At 43.1% G+C, this 23,686-nt stretch overlaps 1 protein-coding gene across 4 annotated transcripts in view; it reads left to right on the top strand.

The window, feature by feature from the left end:
* STRIP2 (striatin interacting protein 2) overlaps positions 1-17,212 on the top strand; it is a 134,891-nt gene extending 117,679 nt beyond the window's left edge. For all 4 annotated transcript variants that reach the window (XM_073579194.1, XM_073579193.1, XM_073579192.1 and 1 more), the window contains exons 18-21: positions 6,777-6,843; positions 8,695-8,799; positions 10,821-11,025; positions 14,756-17,212. In XM_073579194.1, the coding sequence (XP_073435295.1) occupies positions 6,777-6,843; positions 8,695-8,799; positions 10,821-11,025; positions 14,756-15,006 (628 nt within the window). In that variant the 3' untranslated portion in view covers positions 15,007-17,212. The remainder of the gene's footprint in view (positions 1-6,776; positions 6,844-8,694; positions 8,800-10,820; positions 11,026-14,755) is intronic.
* The last annotated feature ends 6,474 nt before the right edge of the window (positions 17,213-23,686 follow it).

Genomic DNA, 23,686 nt, shown 5'->3' with positions numbered 1-23,686 from the left:
GGATATTAGGGATAGTAGTCCGGTGGCTCTGGCTGACGGGATGATGTGGGATATTAGGGGTAGTAGTCCGGCAGCTGTGACGGGATGATGTGGGATATTAGGGGTAGTAGTCCGGCAGCTGTGACGGGATGATGTGGGATATTAGTGGTAGTTGTCCTGTGGCTCTGGCTGATGGGATGATGTGATATATTAGGGGTAGTAGTCCAGTGGCTTTGATGGGATGATGTGGGATATTAGGGGTAGTAGTCCGGTGGCTCTGGCTGACTGGACGATATGGGATATTAGGGGTAGTAGTCCGGTGGCTCTGGCTGACGGGATGATGTGGGATATTATAGTGAATCTGGCTATGCGGAGTCGGTGGGACCCTAAGCTCAGCTTATATATATATATATAATATCTATCAATCATCATTAGAATTTGTTATAACTAGCCATAGTTAGATACTATGCCCGGGCAGCGCCGGGCTCTTCAGCTAGTGTTTTAATAATTGTAAAAATATTTTTTTTAAATATACAAAAGAAATAATAAAAGTCAAAAGATATTGTACTCGGAAATGAAATATTTTATGAAAAAATCTTAATATATACTTACCTTGTAATGTCTTCACATCCTGTTCCGTCCAGATGTGTCCAGATCACACAGTTCCAAGCGGCGGAAGTTCACCGACCGCCATATTGGGACTCCCAAATGATGGGTGTCTCAATTTGGAAACTGCTGATGTTACCAGTGTTGTGAGTTCATTTTCCCCTTCATTACTGAGGCCCGAGGAACTCCCTCTTCTGGTAAAGAAAGGTAGTGAGCCTGATTATCAAACACCTGAGGCTGATGATGATGACTGGCTGAGTGGAGTTACTGACTGGATATAAGGCTGCCGACGCCCTTCTGCCCTGCGGGTGATTTCTCTGTGGGATCCTTGGAGACCAGTCTGAATTCCTGCTCCTCTAAAGCTAAGTTTGCTGCTCGGCCTTTTGCATTTGTGCTTTGACTTTGTTTTGCTTTGTTTTTCTGGATTTCTGCCATTCCCTGCTGGGGTGTGCTGAATTCCTTTAGCTCTGTCTTCTGAAAATACCTGAGTGCTGACTTAGTTTTTGAAGCCTAGCTGCTTCAGGGCCTTTTTCATATCAGCTTGTTGGCTTATGTCTTTGATAGGGTTTTGGCAGATTGCAGACAGCAGCCTTCCTGTCCTTTCCTATCTAGGTAGTTTTGGGCCCCGTCTTTGCTCAGTCTATCTTTCTGTCTGTGTTAGTGTTTTCATCTTGCTTCACCGTCATTATATGTTGAGGGCTGCCTATTGCTTTGGGGTCTGCTCTGGGGCAGTTTAGATTTCCCCTTTCTTTCTTTAGGCCTATTTAATTCTACGGCTGTGATCGAGGGGTCTAGGGCATCGTAGGAACCCCCCACGGCTACTGCTAGTTGTGTTGATAGGTTCAGGGGTCTGCAATCTGATAGTTGCCAACTTCTCTGGTTTTTTGGACTTAGCTTGTATTTCTGCTTTTGCCTCCTACGGTGACTCATTCATAACAACTAGCCTCTTGCACGGTACCACCAGCGGAACACTGTTGCACTACACACACACTGTGTACGCCGTACGCACCACACACACACACACACTGTGTACGCCATACGCAGCCTCTTGCGCGGTACCACCAGCGGAGCACCGTCACGAACACGCCGCTGCCGGGATCAGCCGAATGATTCACTGACCGCCGCCATCTTTGTACAGGAGGAGCGCATGCGCACTTTTAATGTGACCGCCGCTATCTGTCTGCACAAAGATGGCGGCGGTCTGATTTACTACACCTGCGCGAATTCTGCGCAGGCGCAGTGAATCATTCAGCTGAACCCAGCGGCAGATGCACGACGTGTCTATAGGCAGAGGAAGCCGGTCCCATTAAAGGGGTTTTCCCACAAACGAAAGCTCATTTTAAAAATTGTCTGTGTCTGACCGTGTGCGGAGCATACCATATCTCCTGGGCATGGGAGGAAGCAAAAGACAGTACTTACATTACAGCAAGGGGATCACAGAGGATTCATTTTGTCAGGTAAAATATTTCACTGACTGTTTTTAAACAATATTTTACCTCACAAAATGTATACTCTGCGATCTCCTGCTGTAATGTCAGTATTGTCTTTTGCTTCCTCCCCTGCCCAGGAGCTGTGGTATGTTCTGTACATGGTCAGACACAGACAATTTTTAAAATGAACTTTCGTTCGTGGGAAAACCCTTTTAAAAAGCAAATATCAATGCCAACATGGCTCCTCCTAAAAAGTATGACAATGAAAGGAAAGCAGCAAAGGCACAACGTCGAAGACAACAACGAGTAAATGAGACTCTTGAAGAGCAACAGCATCGCTGGGACAAAAATAATGCATATAAGCGTAGGTGTCAAGCACATGAGTCCCCTGATGCAAAAGTCTTTAGATTATCAAAGGATACCATTAGGCAACAACAGCGCTGCAAACACAAATCTGCAGTCTTAACAGCAATACCATGCTCACAAGATGACGCATTGGAACCAGCACATGGGGAAAGAGAGAGTGGATAGATGGGTGAGCACATGAGGGGGAGAGATTCTCAACTCTGCCAAGCCTGCCCCCATCATGACATTGCCGCCCTCCCGATGCGATTGCATCGGGCCTCCATGTAGTATATATAAACAATAAAAGTACACATATATTTGGCATTGCTGCATCCGGAATGACCCGACCTTTAAAACTGTCCACTATAACCCCCTTAGTGAACAGCATAAAAAACAAGGGAATAAACAATGCTTTATCATCAACCGCTGAACAACAAATGGAATAAAACGCGATCAAAAAGTAGAATATAAGTAAACATGGTACCACTGAAAGCGCCATCTTGTCTCACAAAAAACAAGCCGCCATACAGCTCCATCAGCGTAAAAATAAAAAATTTATAGCTCTCAGAATAAAGTGATGCAAAAAGAATTCTTTTACTATAAGTTTTTTTTGTGTAAAAGTGCCAAAACATAAAAAAATATAAATGATCACTGCACCCCTAGATGAATTCATTGGGGGTTTGGGTGTAGATTGTAAGATGAGTTCACATATAGGGGGTTTCTGCTGTTCTGGCACCTTAGGAGCGCTGCCAAAAGTGACATGGTACCCTCAAACCATTCCAGCGATATCTGAACTCCAATATGGCGCCTCTTTCCTACGGAGCTTTGCACTGTGCCTCAAAAGTAGTTTTCCCCCATGGGGTATCAGCGTACTCAGGAGACATTGTACAACAAATTGTATGGTGCAATTTTTCCTGTTACCCTTACGAAAATGCAACATTTGGGGCGAAAATAAAATTTTTGTGGGGAAAATGTGATCTTTCTGTTTTTGCGGCTCAACGTTATAAACTTCTGTGATGCACCTGGGGGTTCAAGGTGCTCACTACACATCTAAATACATTCCTTGAGGGGGTCTAGTTTCCAAAATGGGGTCACTTGTGGGGAGTTTCTACTGTTTAGGCACATCAGGAGTTCTTCAAATGGGACATGACGTCCGCTACTGATTCCAGGAAATTTTACATTCAAAAGGTCAAATGATGCTTTCCTTCTGAGCCCTGCTGTATGCTCAAAACTTAGTATTCTCCCTCATATTGGGTATCAGTGAACTCGGGCGAAATTGCACTACAAAAGGTATGGTGCAATTTCTCCTGTTACCCTTATGAAAATGCAACATTTGGTGCCAAAATAAATTTTTTGTGGGGAAAATGTTTTTTTTTATTTTAATTTTCACGGCTCAACGTAAAAAACGTCTGTGAATCACCTGAGGGTTCAGTATACTCACCACATATCTAGATCTGTTCCCTGAGAGTTTCCAGGATGGTGTCACTTGTGGTGGATTTTAACTGTTTAGGCTCTGTTAGGGGCTCTCCAAAAGCGACATGGCGTCTGCCAACTGTCCCAGCAAATTTTGTATTAAAAAAGTCAAATGGCGCTCTTTCCCTTCTGAGCTCTGCCATCAGTGTTTTTTTTCCCTCATATGGGGTATTGGCATGCTCAGGAGAAATCGCACAACAAATTTTGGGGTCAATTTTTCCTGTTACTTCCCTTGTCAACATAAAAAAAAATTTGGATCTGAAGTAAAAGATTTTTGTGAAAAAAAAAAAAAGTTAAATGTTCATTTTTTTTTTTTTTTTCCACTTTCCAAAAATTCCTGTGAAGCACCTGAAGGGTTAATAAACGTCTTGCATGTGATTTTTGAGCATCTTGAGGGGTGCAGTTTTTAGATTGGTGTCACTTTTGGGTATTTTCTGTCATATAGACCCCTCAAAGTGACTTAAAATGTGATGTGGTCCCCCACCCCCCAAAAAAAAGGTTTTGTACATTTTGCTGGACAAATTAAAAATCACTGATTAACCTTTTTTGTCTTCCTAACCCCCCCCCCCCCAAAAAAAAAGTTCCTAAATTGAAATTGTGCTACTCAGACTCATGTCTGCCTCCGAATGACACTAGGCTGAACTGGACAGTTGTTGGCTGCCCAGGGGATAGCCTATTGGGGAGGAGTCAGCTTTTTTTTTTCTTTTTTTTTCCTTTTTTTAATCTAAGATGTATTCTTGATGGCTGCATATAAAACTATTGTTCCTGTGTTTCCCCAATGAAGTGATTAAAAATCGGGCTTTTGTGATAAGGGTTTAAAATCAGAAATGGCTGCTGGAACCTGCAAATAACTTTATGTATTGTACAGGCTCCTCAATATAGAGAGTTCAGTGAAAAATAACAAAGCCAGCCTCATTTCGTAGCCAAAAAATAGCTTGCCAGCCATGGGTAAGGGGCAGTACAGGACATGCAGCCCTACTAGCCCGCCTGTCAGAATACTGAGCCCATTATTGGCTTGCACCCACTGGTTTGTTAGTCCCTGGCACTTACCGGTTGAGTGCAGAGTATGATAGATTGAGTCTTTCCGACAGTTGTATCTGGCACAGTGAGCACTGTGTTATTAAATGGATGAGATTTCAGGTTGCAATAGTCCATTGTAGGCTGATGTTATCACTGGGGACACTGTTCAGTACATGATGTACTTCTCTCTTCTCATTGAAAACTCTCTTCACTAGATTGCTCAGTTACTTATGTAGCTAAATGAAAATGGCGGTGTTCTTTTGGTCCAACATAAAGCACGTTGTGAATGGTCCATTACCTCTTGCTTTACGAAGTGTTATTCACTGATCATGTCACTTTTCACCATACATTTTGTTCTCCTAGAGAGAAGCTGTTGTCGAAACGGAACCATATAAAAAAAAACCTATGAAAGGCAACCGGTCAGAATGGTTTTACATTATGGAAGTAGTGTGTACCTTATTTTTTATTGGGCCTAACCGGCGCACTTCTGGCATGATTTTACAGATGGCTTGTACCATAAATTTCTTGGGATTGGCATATCGGATCTCTACAAAGAAAGATATCATTCTTATTGGGGGTAAAAGTGCCTGTACATTCATATCACTACTTTCATCTGTAATGATGTACTGGCTGATTCCGTCACATTTGTCCTCCTGTTAAAGGAAATCTGTCACCGCATTTGAGCGATCTGACCTTTTTAATATGGGTATATAGGTTGAAAAAAAAGCCCTACCTGTGTCACATCAGATGTGTTGTAGAGAAATCATCTTTTATCACTTTATGTAACTAACCTCTTCTGCCCTGAAGATAACGGTGTCGCCTCGCTTCATTATCCTAGATTTCTCCTCCCCTCTTGTCTTTGTGACGTCAGGTGCGCCGGAGGAAATCCCACGCCGGTGCATTCTGACTGCTGTCGCTCCTCTTCACTGTTCCGCCCTTCTATGGGAATTGGCTTCACTTTTGATCTACGCAGGTGCCAGAGAGTCACTAATTCTGATCCCTGAGTTCTCTGGCGCGCAGAAAAGGTGCACATGACAAGCTTAATATGCAGGGCGGAAGGGAGCAAGTCGGGAGTACACCCTTTTTGTGTGCCGAAACAACAAAAGTGAAGCCGATTCCCATAGAAGGGCGGAACAGTGAAGAGGAGCGACAGCAGTCCGAATGCACAGGCGCGGGATTTCCGAACGTGCACCTGATGTCACAGAGGCACAGGGATTAGATGGGAGGAGAAATCTATGATTATGAAGCGAGGCGGCAGTGTTTTCTTCTGGACGGCATCCTCCCCGGAGCCTGGGAGAGGTCATTTATATAAAGTGATAAAAGATTGTCCACAACAAGGCACCTGATGTAAGCCATACAGGTAGGACTAGTTTCAGCATTCTATAACCTTTATGCCCATATTATTAGATCAGATTGCTCAAATATGCTGACTGATTCCCTTTTAAGTTTCACTTGATTAACCTTTTGTTTCAGCAACGTTTGCACGAAATTGTCGTGTTTTGCATTGTAATAGTTTCACATGATCATAATACGGGTGCAAGTCGTGGACTGCAGGTCTAATGACCCGACCTAACAGGAATATGGGGATCTGTGGTTGGATCATTACTGGTGGCCATAAAACCAGAGCATGCACCCTACCCTTACCACAAAAAGCATAGGTCACATTTCTGTAAGTTCAATTTTACTTCTGGCCCTGATCTCTCATACTTAAGCTCTGCAGATTCTCTTCTTGTATGTGGAGCTACCATATACTCTTGAGCGCTGTCTTCGTGTTTGAAATCAGTAGAAATATGCAGCGAAGTACAGATTCAAATTCAAAGATTATTGAATTAAAGCTGTGAGAAGTCCTAGATCTATATACGGTAGTAATCCCCAAATATTACAATACATGTTATTGTTTGTGTTTTCTCCTTGGTTTCTTAGTATTTCTATTTTGGAGTTCCCATCATGTGTTGTCCATGAGTTGCCTGAACTAACAGCTGAAAGCCTGGTAAGAGATCTGTAGATGACAGCGACTTTATATCCACAGCCATTTTCCTTTGCAAGATGAGCACTGTTTTGTGCGCTTTTTTTTTCTGATGTTTTATGGGTAAGGCCGGAGTCACACTGGCGAGGAATACGGGAGAGTGAGAGGCGCAAAAAGCACGCATTAGACACGGACCAATGATTCTCTATGGGGTCACTCGCACCAGCCGTATATTTCTCATCCGTATTCTACGCTCCGTGCCACTCGCAGCATGCTGCGATTGTCAGCGTACTACGCCCGTAATACGCCAATGCAAGTCTATGGGTGCGCAAAAAATACGGATTACACACGGACCACACATGTGACTTGCGAGAAATACGCACCCGGTGTCTTTTAGCAAAGCCGGCAATTCAGTGCGCTATACAGTAAACTCACACTGACAGGTTTACTAAAGAAACGAAAGAATAGATATAGACACATAGAATGCGCATATATATATATATATATATATATATATATATATATGCATTCTATGTGTCTATATCTATTCTTTCATTTCTTTATTAAAACTGTCATAGGGCTCCATTATTTGTCCATTTTGCAAGCCTGCGAGAAAATCTCACCATACGGATGCTGACATGCGCAAAATACGCGACCACACCTTGATTACGGATGACATACGGAGCACTATTTAGGGGTCTGTCATCCGTATTACGCATGTAAAATACTGACCGTATTTTGCGCAGGTTAGTGTGACTCCAGCCTAAGGCTAGGGCTACATGGTGATCGCAATGATTCGCTGCAACATTGCACCTGCTGACTGTAAATGGGGCCGCATTTCACCTAATGCAACAGTGACATGATGCGATCTGTCTGCGATTTGGCTTGGACTGAAAGTCAAGCAACCAAAGTTGCAGCCTAGCCCCTATCCTATGATGGTTTAAACCTCTGCTGATTGTAATGGCAGTATCCTCTATCCCTCTTGGTCTTGTGGTTTTCTTACTTAAAGGAAACCCATCCTAAGAAAATAGTATTTTATTTCTGCCAATATTTTTTCATATCTCAATCTTTAGTAAAAAAAAAAAAAATTAATCAATTTTTGCATTGGCCACTGGGGCTTCTTTAGATTTTAACCTCCTGTTCTTTCAGCTGTCTTCACAATCGTGATAATAAGGAACCTGCTGAAAAGTCATTCTGAAATTACTGGAATTAGTAATGTAAAAAAAGCCCCATTGGCTCCTGTATAAATTGCAAGATTGCTATATTTGTATAGCTACAATATCTTTCAAGAAAAACAGATATTTTGCTGCCACCAAGTGGCCATTTGCTGATGGTGCAATGCATACCGGTGGAATAGCCTGTGTATTTGCTTTCGGTGTGTCCTTTGTTTTTATACACTGTGATGGGATCACATTTTATGATAGAACCTCCACTGCATATATAATTTGTTAATGTAGAAAATGATGTCTGACTAATTGTTACTTTGTACTTGGTATATTGATTAAGAAATCTAGACTGTTAGCCCTAGTAGTTTGTGTTATTATTATGCTGTATTATTGTTATGCTGTAATGTCTATTGTCTGTACAAATCCCCTCTGAAATGTAAAGTGCTGCGGAATATGTCGGCGCTATAAAAATAAAATTTATTATTTATTATTATGTTTGTGCAAGCAATGTTTGTGACATTACAATTCATTACTTTTCAATCTCCGAAATAAAAGCAAATGTAAAAAGACCGTAATACATTTTGTAAAAACAATTCGCAGCATATGTTCAGCATATGTTTAGAAATTACTACCTTTTTTTATGTCCTAGTGACTGTGACAAGGACATAAGAATAATGACACTGTATTCTGCTTTGTTTCCGCCATGCAGGAGTCTGGAGACAATAATCAGTTTTGCTGGAGAAATCTATTTTCCTGCATTAATTTGCTGAGGGTCCTAAACAAGCTCACTAAATGGAAGCATTCCCGTACTATGGTGAGTGTGCGGCAGACACGGGAGGTCCACACGGCCCCTCGTCTGCAGTCTGTGCATTATATACACATCGAAGCATGCAGCAGCAAACATTGCAGAACATAAGAAAACAGGGAATATATGAATTTTTATCAACATTACTGCTACTTGGCTTATAAATTGGGAAATGTGCATGTGCCCACAAGCCAAGCCAAGTTGTCCCTTTCTTTAATGGGACTCCACTCTGCCAGATATACCTCTCTTGTCTCAAAAACCTACAAAATTAAAGGACAGGTAGGATGTTTATATTGCCGTCACCATGACTTGCACCTGTTTACATTTGTTTCATTCTGTTAGGTGGTATTGGCAGATTTGTTTTTTGCTTTTTTTTTTTTGGTTTTTTTTTAGCAATTGGCTTTCTCCTTGGTTGGTTTAGCACTCCTCCCATCAGTCTAATGGCTCCTTCATATATTAATTTTTTTTTTTGTACACAAAAAAACTCCACGTTCCATCGTATTTTTGATCCAACATCAGCATGAGTGTCGTTAGATATTTCCCCCACCGCGCTCGCGCTGACGTCAGGTGACATGAGTTCAATGGCTGTGAACTCCTAGTACCTTTCTGATGGCACTGCGAGCTTGAGAACATGCCAACGCTCGCGGTGACATCAGTCAGGTCATAAGAGTTCACTGGGAGACACTGAGCATCGGTAGCAGATGCTGCGCAGTGTCTCTACTGGATGACAGGCTGTATAGTCACATCATGCATTCACGCAGCCTGCCATCTAGATGTAGCAGAGCTAGACCCATGGTGTGACAAATGAAATATTATCTTCTTAGCGGAAAGGTTTGTTATTTTAATTCCCTTGCAGGGGACAATGGCGTCACTGGAATGGGCGATGCAGTTAAGTATGGTTTAATTAAGATTTATTAAAGGAGTCTGCATCATTCTTTCAATTAAACGACTTTATTCTGGTTGTGTGTTTTTATGCAATATGAATATGGAGTTACTAATGGGGGTGTCTTATTGACTCCTCTCCATTACTAACCTCTGTGCTTGATGTCACCTGACAATGCAAAGGTGACATCAAACCCCTCAACTATCACCCTATTTGCCACCGCATCAGGGCAAGTGGGAAGAGTGCAAGGCTAAGTGCCAGAATTGGCACATCTTATACATGCACCTTTTTTGGGGCGGCTGAGAGCTGATGTTTTTAGCATGGGTGGGGTGCAATATCCATCGCCCCTTTCTAGGCTAATAATATCAGCCCGCAGATGTCTTCCTATGCTATTTACATCAGCCCCAAGCCGTCGGCTTTCCCTCTGCTGGTTTGGAAAATTACATGGGAGCCCACACCATTTTTTTTTTTTGTTGCACACGCACTGCACTAATCATATATGTGACTGATCTTTTTATATCCTATGTGTATATACTGTTTGTAATCGATCTATAGTATTCTGTCAGTTCCTGCCGTGATTTTACAGTACACGGTTTCTGAATTTCTGGCTTTTCATCTACCTAATATAAATATGTGTGTGTGTGTGTGTGTATATATGTGTGTGTGTGTGTTTTGAAGAATATCTCCTTTGAAAAACTATGTGTACATGACAGAATTGCTGTGTGTAAAAAGCTCATGTTAGCATCACATTGCAGTCAGATAGCAATCGCACTACATTCAAATGTAAATCGGATGCTAAGTGTGAAAAATCGGACTGTACTCGCATGACACTCATCTATTTTTTCGGTATTGATATCGGAACATTTTTTCACCACATATTGGGTATGAGACCTTATAGAGAATACAGGAGGACTCAGCAGAGCAAGTGCTCCTGTGTATGTGAGCGCCGGATGAGAGAGCTGGCTTTAGATTCTGGAGAGCTGTTTTATCTACATTTAAGCCATTTTGATGTATTCTTGATATTTTGTTTTAGGACGCTGATTTGGGGAAGATCTCCACAGTGGAAATAGTTTCTTGGTAATGAAAGTTGGGTTAATTATAGATTGCGGTTATATGCTCTTTACCACTTGTCATCTTCTGTTGTCAGATGTTGGTGGTATTTAAATCTGCCCCTATTCTAAAGCGGGCACTGAAGGTTAAGCAGGCAATGATGCAGTTATATGTGCTAAAACTTCTGAAGCTGCAGACAAAATACCTCGGACGACAGTGGAGAAAGAGCAACATGAAAACCATGTCTGCTATCTACCAAATGGTGCGCCACAGGATGAATGACGACTGGGCCTATGGCAATGGTAAGGAACTAGAGACGGCGTAAAATTCCACTGAGAATTCATTTCATTCCTTTCAGAGCCTTGAGGCTATGTGCACACGTATGCAGAAAATTTCTGCATAAAAACCGGACTCCTTCCCAGAAAACACGTGGTTTTTTTCCGCGCGTCCCCAGACACATAGAAAATAGCTAGAAATGCGGAATTTTCTGCGAAATTAATGAGCATGCTGTGTTTTTTACCGCGAAGCGTTTTTTTTCGTGGAAAAAACGCATCAATATGCACAAAAAGTGCAAAATGCATTAAAATGAATGGGAAGCTTCTTTTAAGCGTTTTTTTGAGCGGATTTTTTGGTAAATCCGCGGGGAAAACGCAGAAAAAAACCCGCTGTGTGTGAACACAGCCTGATTTCTCTAGGTAAAACACATTACCATCTTTTCTATTCAGTACTGTAACCCCAGGAGCAAGCTCAGGATTTCCAAAATGAGTTTTCTCAGTGTGTTGGGGTCTCCTACAAAAGCTGCAAAATGCCCCAATTATTCGGCACAAATTACATCCTAGGTTTGGACTTGGGTTGGTATTGTGGTTAGTGTCAGTATTTAATGCTCAGTGCTTCTGGTGCTGTAAAAAAACAATGTACTGATAAGTGATACATGGAGGTCATGGGTTAATATGGAGGTTTAGCGCTTAACACTTAGAGCAATTGTCATTTAAAATTTTTCTTCCATAAATCAATATTGCACATGAAAATAAGATATATTCCAAAGTTGCTTATCAGACAAATTTGCTTCTTTCTCTGACAAAACTGATAATGTATTAAAATTCTCAATTCTGAGGTAAACTCTGTATTCAGTGAAGACCTTTTCCCATTCCTGAGATAAGAGATGACGGCTGCTAGGAGGAGCTGGAGACAGAGATCCTCCCCTGCTATCTAGATAGCATCCCAGGAGATGGCATTTACTACTGATGAGATGCTATGTAGATAGCAGGGGAGGATCTCTGTCTCCAGCTCCTCCTAGCAGCCGTCATCTCTTATCTCAGGAATGGGAAAATGTCTTCACTGAATACAGATTTTATCTCAGAATTGAGAATTTTGATAACTGCTGATCAACTCTGTAAGAGAGAGAAGAGCTAATTTGTCTGATAAGTTATGTAGGGTGGGCCATTTATATGGATGCACCTAAATATAATGGGAATGGTTGGTGACCCAGATCGGCGCGCTAAGTTTGCAGAATGGGCAAAACAAAAATTGGAACAGGACCCTCAGTTTACACAGGACATTATGTTCAGTGATGAGGCAAACTTTTTTGGTTGGGCTATTTATATGGATACCCCTAAATAAAATGGGAATGGTGACAGTTTTCTTGTGTAGGGTGTCTTGCATTGAAATCTGCTGCAATGACCCGGGTACTGAGTTCACCAGACATCAACACAATTTCTATCTGTTCCTCATGTGTTAACCTCTGCGACATGTCAATGGCTGTAAACAAAGAGAAACTTGTAAATAACTCATGAAAGAATAAAGTTACCTTAAAACCAAGCACACCATTGTTTTTCTTGTGAAATTCTCAATAAGTTTGATGTGTCACATGACCCTCTTACCACTGAAAAAAATAAAGTTGGATCCAAAGTGGCAGACTTAAAAATGGCTGCCATGGTCACCATCCATCTTGAAAAGTTTCCCCCCTCCCATATAGTAATGTACCACAAACAGGAAGTTGATATCACCAACCAGTCCCATTTTATTTAGGTGTGTCCATATAAATGGCCCACCCTGTATTACAAAGTTGCTTGCTTTCATGTGCACTATTGATTATCAAAGAAAAATGAAAATGACGGTTATGCTTTAACCATTACTTGGAATTATATTGGTATATTGTTTGGATTGTGCAGGGACCCTGATCTCCCTGAGAATCTGCCTCCAGAAATGAGTTACCAGTGTGAGACATGTAATGACTGACAGTCTGTTCTCCTGATCTACATGTCTCACACTGGTAATGTCCCCCATTCATTTAAGATAAGCTCTGGAGGTAGATTCTCAGTGAGATCTGTATCTGGCCTGTAGATCTTAACAGCTCATTTACATATTACAAAAACATGAATTTCTCTGGAATAACACATCAGATCGCAAATATCAACGTATCATTTTATTCAGTTTCCTATGACCTACATGCCCATATCGACGGCTTAGAAGGGTCGTTCCTACAGACGATGTCCTTTTTAAAGTAGATCGGTCACAAGTTTTCACAGTACACAAAAAAAATACATTATTGAATCAATCTATTAGACCAGTGGAGGCGAACCTATGGCACGCGATCAGAGAGGGCACACAGACCCCTTCCTGTGGGCACGTGATGCCAGCCCCTACTTCAGCTGTATCTGCGTCATCAGACATGCATCCAGCTGAAGTGTATTGTAGAGCACAAACTTGCTGGGTCCGTGTGCAGCAAATACACGCTGCCAGCCAATCAAAGGTTAGCAGCTGACGTCAGGTGTACACCTGATTGGGCACATGGCAGTGACGTCAAGCACACTCGTCACTCTCGGTTTGATGCTGAAGTCAGCAGCTGGCTTCAGAAGACGGCATGGTGGGGGAGAGGAAGGAAGGTGAGTAGGAGTGTTTTGGGTTTTTTTTTTTGTTCAAAAAAAAACAACAGTGGCGCCGGCAGGATAGGGGCATATATCAGGATGAGGTGCATAGACTTGAATGGGAGGCAGATAATAGTATGGGAGAGCAATATACATGTATTGGGGGAGCATATTACGTTTATATCTACAGTCTGGTACCCTTGCTCCTGCCCCCGCCTACTCTCTGTCCAAGTTGTTTTTTCAAAACTAAAACCTCAGTGTTCAGGTTAAATTGGCATGTTGGCACTTTGCTATAAATAAGTGGGCTTTGGGTTTCAGTTTGGGCACTCTGTCTCTAAGGTTTGCCATCACTGTCTTACACCTAATGAGGTTGGAGTATTTACTTTACAAATACATGTCAAGAGATTAAGGGGAGAACTTTTTGGTCCAGCTATAGAAAGAAATAGCTCATTAGTTCAAGTGAATACAATTTCCACCCACTGAGCCAGACTGAGCGCTGCGGCTTGTACTGAGCAATGTGAGATCTCTGCAGCAGGAGGGACCCTGAAGAGATTTCTGGCTAGGCAGAGTGAGACTGAATTAAACATTCTTAAAGGGATTATGCAGCCTCTTTAACATTAATCTTCAAATTAACCTCCGCATCCTTATCAGGTCTGTGAGATCACTTTAGTAATGTATGCAGTTCGTACTGTGAAATCTGGTGACCGATCTGGAGATTGCTGCAACATTTTACTGTCACCTATCGATTTCTGTATCCTGACCGCCAGGATTGATACATGACCTCTGCAGCCAGTAGACAGAAAAAGATGGATGACCCAGTCAATCATTGTTTTTGTTTGTTTTTTTAGCTGATCCACTGCAGCAGATGCTCGAGTAAGGTTTCCTCCAAATTGGCGTGACTTTGTGCTGACTCCCCTGTTTCTTTCTGTGGAAATTTTATTTGGCTAAGATAAGATATTGGGGAATAGCTGACTGTAAGATGGCGCTAAAACTTGTCAGATATAGAACAATTTGTGAAAGTGAGCAGATCAAGTGAGACTTGTCAGCCTGGGAAGTCATGACACTTAACCGAGCTGAATAGACCTTTTACACCCATGCATGTTTCTTAGTAATGGTGTAGTTGCATATCCTATTGCTGATATTCTTTTCCTACTTATTTTCTTAGACATAGATGCCAGACCCTGGGACTTCCAGGCTGAAGAGTGCACCTTGCGGGGAAACATCGAGAGTTTCAACAGTCGGAGATATGAAAAGAATACAAACTGGGAGTTTGACCCAGTAGATAACTGTTTGCAGAGTGTTGTGGGACAAAATCTTGAACTCCCTGAAGATTTTCATTATACTTATGAGCTCTGGCTGGAAAGGGAGGTGTTCTCCAATCCAATTCAGTGGGAAGAACTTCTCCAATATTCCTGACTGATGAATGTAGCATCTGCTGTCCGTCCTCTTCTTGGTCCACTGATCACTGGTCGAAAAGTCCCATCATGGATCTGAGTAGCTATAAATGTAACCCTATCCTGTTCCCCCAACTATACAAGGCATCAGTTAGAAGCCAAGCTGAGATGGGTTTTCCTGTAATCCTACATCTAGCTGCCTACATCGGTTTGCCTACCCATTATTCAGGTTGTGTCCTCTACACAGCAAGCCATCACTAACATAATCCTGACATATATCTGAAGTTTCCCAATAACAGCACGTAAAGCTGATTTGTCGTAAAGTAAAAAGTGATCTGTGTGGTGTAACAATTCGTCACTGTATTCAAGGTCTACTTGTAGCCACTGAGTGGTTATCAGTCTGTCCTGGTCTTGTGATGGTCACGCAACAGTCCGGCCTGTCACAGTATACAGATGAGTGTTTCCGGTGCCGTGCGCTGCATCTGTGTGCCTGTCATGTGGCCGCGACAGGTTTATATTCGATGAAAAACTCATGAATGTTCAAAATGTCTAAAAACTGTAGAGAAATCATGCTCAAACTACCCAAGAAACTTTATTATACAGTGAATAAGTTGAAATGTTTATACTGGAAAACCCCTTCAAATACACTGCAACCCCCCATCTTGCCACCAGCTTTAGTTTGCAGGGAAAGCAATGTATAAATGAAGCATTCAATGGCACTTATTCAATAAAATCAATGGGACGCCAATATATTGCACAGATGGGCTGGGTCCTCCAGAAATCGGCTCTTCTCTCTGGATCCTGAACCATATGCCTTTAGTCTGGAAAGGGCTAATTCACAAGGTCACAGGACATCTGTGTATTCTTATTAGAGCGGAGTCAGACGGCCATATAACATGGACGATGATGGCATTGCAGTGCTCAGACTGGCTGTCAGCTCTCGAGACCCCAGCGTGACAGCCTCTATTGCTCGGGTCAGGAGAGCCGACGGCCAGTCAGAGCAGTGCGATGCCATCATTGTCCATGTCAGATCTTGCGACCCAAACTAACAGCAGAAAATATGCTCATTACACTATTCGGATCACAAAATCTGTGGTTGGTCTCTCATTAATACAGATGAGACTGTATGGCCAATTTACAGCTGCACAACCTTTCCATTTTGAGGACAGTCACCTTGAAGGGGTTGTCCACTTAGTGGACAGTTTTGTTTTTTTTTCTTCCTTAAATACAAGTATTGGAGACTAAAAATTTATTTCTCCAATTGGGTTTCAATAAAAATCTTTCACTGATTTACTTTTACAAACTTTCTCTTCCTGTACATTCAGCTTTATTTAAGACTAAAGATCAAATCAAAATTCAGAGACGCTTAGAAAAAGACAGATGAGGGGTACTTCACACTAAGCGAGATCGCTGATGCGTCACCGATTTTGTGACGCATCAGCGATCTCGCTGTGTGTTGCACGCATCAGTGACCCCCTCCCACCGCCGGGTATCGCTGATCGTGCAGGAATGTCCTGGGCCATTTTTTGATCATTGGTCTCCTGCTGGCCACGCGCGCTTAGTTACCCGCTGTTTACCGTGGATACCAGCTCCCAGCGTGAGCACACTGGTATCCAGGGTACACAGCGGGTAACTAAGCCACGCGCGCGCTTAGTTACCCGCTATTTACCTTGGATACCGGCGTCCTCGCTGGTCCTGATCGCTGGTGAGTCTGCCTGTTTGAGAGTTCATCAGCGATCATGTAGCAATGCACCAGCGATCCTGACCAGGTCGTATCGTTGTCGGGATCGCTGGTGCGTCGTTTAGTGTATCGGGACCCTAAGAGTCACAGGCTCCCTGTAAGACCATCATAGTAAGCTTACTGATGGATTCTCTGATAACTCATTCTGCAGCCCCAGAGGATAAAGCAAAATGTGCTAAATTTTTAATGAAGTCCACTACCAAAAATGATACTTTAGCTCAAAATACATGTATTGAGTAGAAAAAAAATCACCTTTTTTTATAATATTGCTAAAAAACTTCTGTCACAACTGATCCATAAGGCATTAGCGCAGTGTGAGAGCAGTGAGCGACCGCTGGGGTAATGCGTTTCGCTTCACCAGACAGTATTTCAAGTTTGTGCATACAAAGTATTCACTGGAAACCCCAAATGTCTGCTGCTGCTCTATTTTACCTGTTGGTGTTGATTTTTGTAACAAAATTTATATTAAATTAAGGCTCTTACTTTACATCCGGTTCTTGGATTGTGATTATTATTGGGAAAGAGAACTTGTCTTACAAGCTGTGGAATATAAGCCACTAGCAGAATACCCACGGCTTCGCTCATGGAAAATATGTTAAACTGTTGGTTATGCTTGCTGAGGTTACATTCTCAGTGTCACGGTGAAGTTGACATCTTCAGCGCTTAACATCTTTATTTTGGTAGTTTGGCGTTAACAGTTTATTTTTACAAATTTGTGGTAACACTGAGGCGAACAACACCTATTTTTGAATGAATATTTATTAAATATTAACCCCTTTACCCAATTGCGTAACTACAAAGTTATTGGCCCCGGTGCAAACTTTCAAATGGGCCCCTCCATGCCAACATACATCCACATCTGTGTACACCTCGTACACACGCAGCTCCGCTCCGTACACCTGCTACACACACAGCTCTGCTCCGTACACTTACACACATGGCTCTGCTCCGCACACCTCGTACACACACGGCTCCGCTCCGCACACCTCGTACACACGCGGCTCCTCTCCATACACCTCGTACACGCGGCTCTGCTCCATACACCTCGTACACATGCGGCTCCGCTCTATACACCTTGTACACACACGGCACTGCTCTGTACACCTTGTACACACACAGCACTGCTCCGTACACCTTGTACACGTTCGGCTCCGTACACTTTGTGCACACACGGCTCCGCTCTGTAAACCTCGTACACACGGCTCTGCTCTGTACACCTCGTACACACGGTTCTGCTCCGTACACATCGTACACACGCGGCTCTGCTCCGTACACCTCGTACACACACGGCTCTGCTACATTCACCCTGTAAACCTCTCCCAGCACCATGACAACTAGCACAGCAGAGGCCTGCAGAGCGCAGACACACAGGCTCCTGATCATGTGATCCCTGACTCCTCCCCTCCTGTGACCTCATCACAGGTCCTGTGCGCACAGAACAGCCTAGGACGTCATTGCAGGCTGTGGGAGGCTGCGGTTGGTCTATCTGGGACGGCGAGGATGGGGTGCATGGGGGGGGCGTGGTGGCTCAGTGCAGTGCAGGAAGAATAGACTCCCGGGCGAGATGCGGGGGGGGTCAAAAACGGGACTGTCCCGCTAGACTCGGGACGGATAGGAGAGATCATGCTCTGACCTGCCGGGCCCCTGACTCCCCCCGAGCCCTGCTGCGACCGTGGTAGTTACGCCCCTGCCTTTACCCCCAAGGGTGGTTTGCACGTTCATGACCGGGCCAATTTTTACAATTCTGACCACTTTTCCTTTATGAGGTAATAACTCTGGAACACTTCCATGGATCCCGGTGATTCTGACACTGTTTTCTCGTGACATATTGTACTTCATGTTAGTTGTAAAATTGTATTCATATAACTTGCGTTTATTTGTGAAAAAAACAGAAATTTGGCACAAATATTGAAAATTTCGCAATTTTCCAACTTTAAATTTTTATGCCCTTAAATCACAGAGATATGGTACACAAACTTAATAAGTAACATTTATCACGTTTGCTTTACATCAGCACAATTTTGGAACCAAATTTTTTTTTGTTAGGAAGTTTATAAGGGTTAAAAGTTGACCAGCGATTTCTCATTTTTACAACACCATTTTTTTTAGGCACCACATCACATTTGAAGTCACTTTGAGGGGTCTATATGATAGAAAATACCCAAACGTGATAACATTCTAAAAACTGCACCCCTGAGGGTACTCAAAGCCACATTCAAGAAGTTCATTAACCCTTCAGGTGCTTCACAGGAATTTTTTCACTGTTTAAAAAAAAAAGATTTAACTTTTTTCACAAAACAATTACTTCAGGTCCAATTTTTTTTTATTTTACCAAGGGTAACAGGAGAAATTGGACTGCAACAGTTATTGTGCAATTTGTCCTGAGTACGCTGATATGTGGGGGGGAACCACTGTTTAGGCGCATGGCAGAGCTTGAAAGGGAAGGAGCGCCGTTTGACTTTTTCAATGCAAAATAGGCTGGAATTGAGATCAGATGCCATGTCACGTTTGGAGAGCCCCTGATGTGCCTATACAGTGGAAACTCCCCACAAGTGACCCCATTTTGGAAACTAGACCCCCCAAGAAACTTATCTAGATATGTGGTGAGAACTTTGAACCCCCAAGGGCTTCACAGAAGTTTATAACGTACAGCCATACAATAAAAAAAACATATTTTTTTCCACAAAAACTTTTTCACCCCCAATTGTTTTCCCAAGGGAAACAGGATCCCAAAAGTTATTGTGCAATTTGTCCTGAGTATGCTGATACCCCATATGTGTGGATAAACCACTGTTTGGGAGGCATGGCAGAGCTCGGAAAGGAATGAGCTCCGTTTGACTTTTTCAACACAGTATTGGCTGGAATTGAGATCAGACGCCATGTTGCGTTTGGAGAGCCCCTGATGTGCCTAAACAGTGGAAAGCCCCCAATTCTAACTCCAACCCTAACCCACCCCTAAAGCTAATCTCAGCCCTAACCCTAGCCCAAACCCTAACCCTAATGGGAAAATGGAAATAAATACATTTTTTTAATTTTATTATTTTTCCCTAACTAAGGAGGTGATAAAGGGGGGTTTGATTTACTAATTATGGCGGTTTTTATGTTTGGCAGCTGTCACACGCTAAAAGACGCTTTTTATTGTAAAAATAGTTTTTGCATCACCACATTTTGAGAGCTATAATTTTTCCGTATTTTGACCCACAGAGTCATGTGAGGTCTTATTTTTTTGCGGGACAAGTTGACGTTTTTATTGGTACCATGTTCGGGCACCTGACTTTTTTGATCGCTTTTTATTTAGATTTTTGGGACGCAGAATGAACAAATACCAGCATTTCATGAATTTCTTTTGGGGGGGGGGAGCGTTTACACCGTTCCGCGTGTGGTAAAATTGATAAAGCGGTATAATTCTTCGGGTCGGTGCGATTACAGCGATACCTCATTTATATCATTTTATGTTTTGGCACTTTTATACAATAAAAACAACTTTATATAAAAATAATTATTTTTGCATCGCTTTATTCTGGGAGCTATAACTTTTATTTTTGCTCTGATGACGCTGTATGGCGGCTCGTCCTTTGCGGGACAAGATGACGTTTTCAGCTGGTACCATGGTTATTTATATCCGTCTTTCTGATCACGCGTTATTGCACTTTTTGTTTGGCGGTATGATGATAAAGCATTGATTTTTATTTTTTTTTAAGGGGTTCACTAAAGGGGTTAACTAGTGGGTATTTTTTTTTTTTTTTTACTTTATTTTATTGTCCCGAGGGGGAATGGACAAAGGAGTAAGGCCGGAGTCACACTAGAGAGAAATACGGACGAGTGCTATGTGAGAAAAAAATCGCATAGCACTTGGACCAATGTTAATCTATGGGGCAGCACCCATCATGCATCTATGGGTGCGAGTAAAAACAGATTCCACACGGACAATACGTGTGACTTGCGAGAAACACGCACCGGTGTCCTTTAGAAAAGCCGGCAACTTGGTGCGCTATACAGTAAAATCACACTGACAGGTTAAAATAGAATAGATAGAATACATGTATACACAATATAGGTGTGTGTGTGTGTGTATATATATATACACACTGCTCAAAAAAGTAAAGAGAACACTTAAATAACAGAAAATAACTTCAAGTAAATCAAACTTCTGTGAATTCAAACTATCCATTTAGGAAGCAACACTGATTGACAATCAATTTCAAATGCTGTTGTGCAAATGGAATAGACATCAGATGGAAATGATTGGCAATTATTAAGACGCCCTCAATAAAGGAGTGGCTGTGCAAGTGGGGACCATAGACCACATCTCTACCAATGCTTTGTGGCTGATGTTTTGGTCACTTTTGAATGTTGAATGTGCTTTCACACTCGTGGTACCATGAGATGGATTCTACAACCCACACCAGTGGCTCAGGTAGTGCAGCTCATCCAGGATGGCACATCAATGCGAGCTGTGGCAAGAAGGTTTGCTGTGTTTGTCAGCGTAGTGTCCAGAGGCTGGAGGCGCTACCAGGAGACAGGCCAGTACACCAGGAGAGGTGGAGGGGGCCGTAGGAGGGCACAACCCAGCAGCAGGACTGCTACCTCAGCCTTTGTGCAAGGAGGAACAGGCGGAGCACTACCAGAGCCCTGCAAAATGACCTCAAGCAGGCCACAAATGTGCATGTGTCTGCACAAACGGTAAGAAACCGACTCCATGAGGATGGTCTGAGTGCCCAACGTCCACAGGTGGGGGGGGTTGTCAATAAGACACCTATCCATTATTAATCCACTAGTCTGAAAGGGTTAAAAAAAAACAGACATTAAGAATGAAGACTTTCAATGAAATAAAACACATTTTTTCCATCTTTATTTATTTCATTAAATGTCTTTTTTTTCTTAATGTCTGTTGTTTTTTTTAACCCTTTCAGACTAGTGGATTAATAATGGAGAGGTGTCTTATCGACACCTCTCCATTATTAACCAGGATTAATGTCACCTTACAATAGCAAGGTTACATTAACCCCTTATTACCCCATATGCCACCCGCTACAGGGCAATTGGAAGAGAGAGGGTAAGTGCCAGAATTGGTGCATCTTACAGATGCGCTTTTTCTGGGGTGGCTGGGGGCAGATTTTTTTTTAGTCAGGGGGGCCCAAAAACCATGGTCCCTCTCTAGGCTATTAATATTTGCCCTCTGGTGAAGAAAATTGCATGGGGGCACCCACAAGATTTTCCGTGAATTAATCCTTTAACACCTACAGCTCCAAAATCTTACACACACACACACACTACTAAAGGTGCTGTCACACTTAGCGATGCACCAGCGATCCCGACCAGCGATATGATGCGGTCAGGATCGCTGGTGCATCGCTAAGTGGTCGCTAGTGAGCTGCCACACAGGCACATCTCACCAGCGACATAGCAGGGGTCGGGGGTCGCTATTTACCTGTCAGACGCAGCGATCTTAACGTCCTCCCGCCCGCGTCGCTCGTTGGTGCCACAGGAAGCCCAGCGGGAAGCTGACGACGAGAAACGGTCCAGGACGTTCTCGCGCGATCAGCGATAACCAGCGGGGGAGCAGTCGGAGGTAAGTATCAGACATAGCGATATCGCTAGCAATACCGCTATAACGTCACAAAAACCAGTGACGTTATAGCGATATTGCTAGAGATATCGCTTAGTGTGACAGGCCCTTAACATTATTAGTGAGGGACATATATATATATGCAAAGGTTTACTGTATGTAAACAATGTGTCATATCCTGTCGGGTTCTGTAATGATTTTACAGAAGCCGACAATTGAATTATCGGCTATTCTGCTATCAACCGCTGTATGAAATATATATATATACACACACAGTATATACATATATGTGTGTGTGTGTGTCTCTTTCATTTTATATATATATATATATATATATATATATATTAGCTGAGGAGCTCGGCGCTGCCCAGGCATAGTAACTAACTATGGTTATAACAAATTGTAATGATTGTATACAGTATATATATATATATATATATAAATAAGGCTGAGTGTATAGCCCCGCCCACTCCGCATAGCCACATTCACTAAAATATCCCACATCATCCCGTCAGCCACAGCTACTGGACTACTACCCCTAATATCCCACATCATCCCGTCAGCCAGAGCTACCGGACTACTACCCCTAATGTCCCACATCATCCCGTCACAGCTACAGGACTACTACCCCTAATATCCCACATCAGCCTGGGGACAGAACCAGAGCGCTGAGTGGAATTGCCCATACCAATGATCCCTTTACTAGAAGCCTGGGGTGAGAATCAGAGCGCTGAGGGATTTACCCTAACTTCCATACCGGAGAAACCTTTAAGAGGGGCCTGGGGTCAGAACCAGAGCACTGAGTGGATTTGCCCTGACTTCCATACCAATGATCCCTTTAATAGAAGTCAGGGGTGAGAATCAGAGCACTGAGGGATTCACCCTAACTTCCATACCGGAGATCCCTTTAAGAGAGGCCTGGGGTCAGTACCAAAGCGCAGAGTGGATTTGCCCTAACTTCCATTCCGGGGATCCCTTTAAGGGTGGTTTCACAGCATCCCCTATCTTTATCACTGGGGATGCAGGCCGTGCGCCGTATGCGTTTGGCGGTGCATGCGTCCTTTTGACTGTGCGCCGACCAGCTCCAAACGCAACCTTTTGCAATTTGGTTGCGCTCAGCGCACCGTCAAAAGGACGCATGCGCCGCCAAATGCATACTGCGCACGGCCTATGTCCCCAGTGATAAAGATAGGGGACGCAGGACGCATGCAGCGTCATGCACCCGTAGGCAGAGCTACCTGAGGAGGCGCGGCAGGGGGCGGGGCTTAGCGGCTGCCGTGCACAGGCCGTTGCTGCGCCCTGAAAAGCTAATGTGAAACCACTCTAGGAGAGGCCTGGGATCAGAACCAGAGCGCTGAGTGGATTTGCCCTGACTTGCATACCAATGATCCC

Source organism: Dendrobates tinctorius, unplaced genomic scaffold (assembly GCF_039654945.1).
Source record: "Dendrobates tinctorius isolate UK_male_01 unplaced genomic scaffold, ASM3965494v1 ptg000062l, whole genome shotgun sequence".
Lineage (NCBI taxonomy): Eukaryota > Metazoa > Chordata > Amphibia > Anura > Dendrobatidae > Dendrobates > Dendrobates tinctorius.
This window is presented reverse-complemented; position numbering and strand designations above follow the sequence as displayed.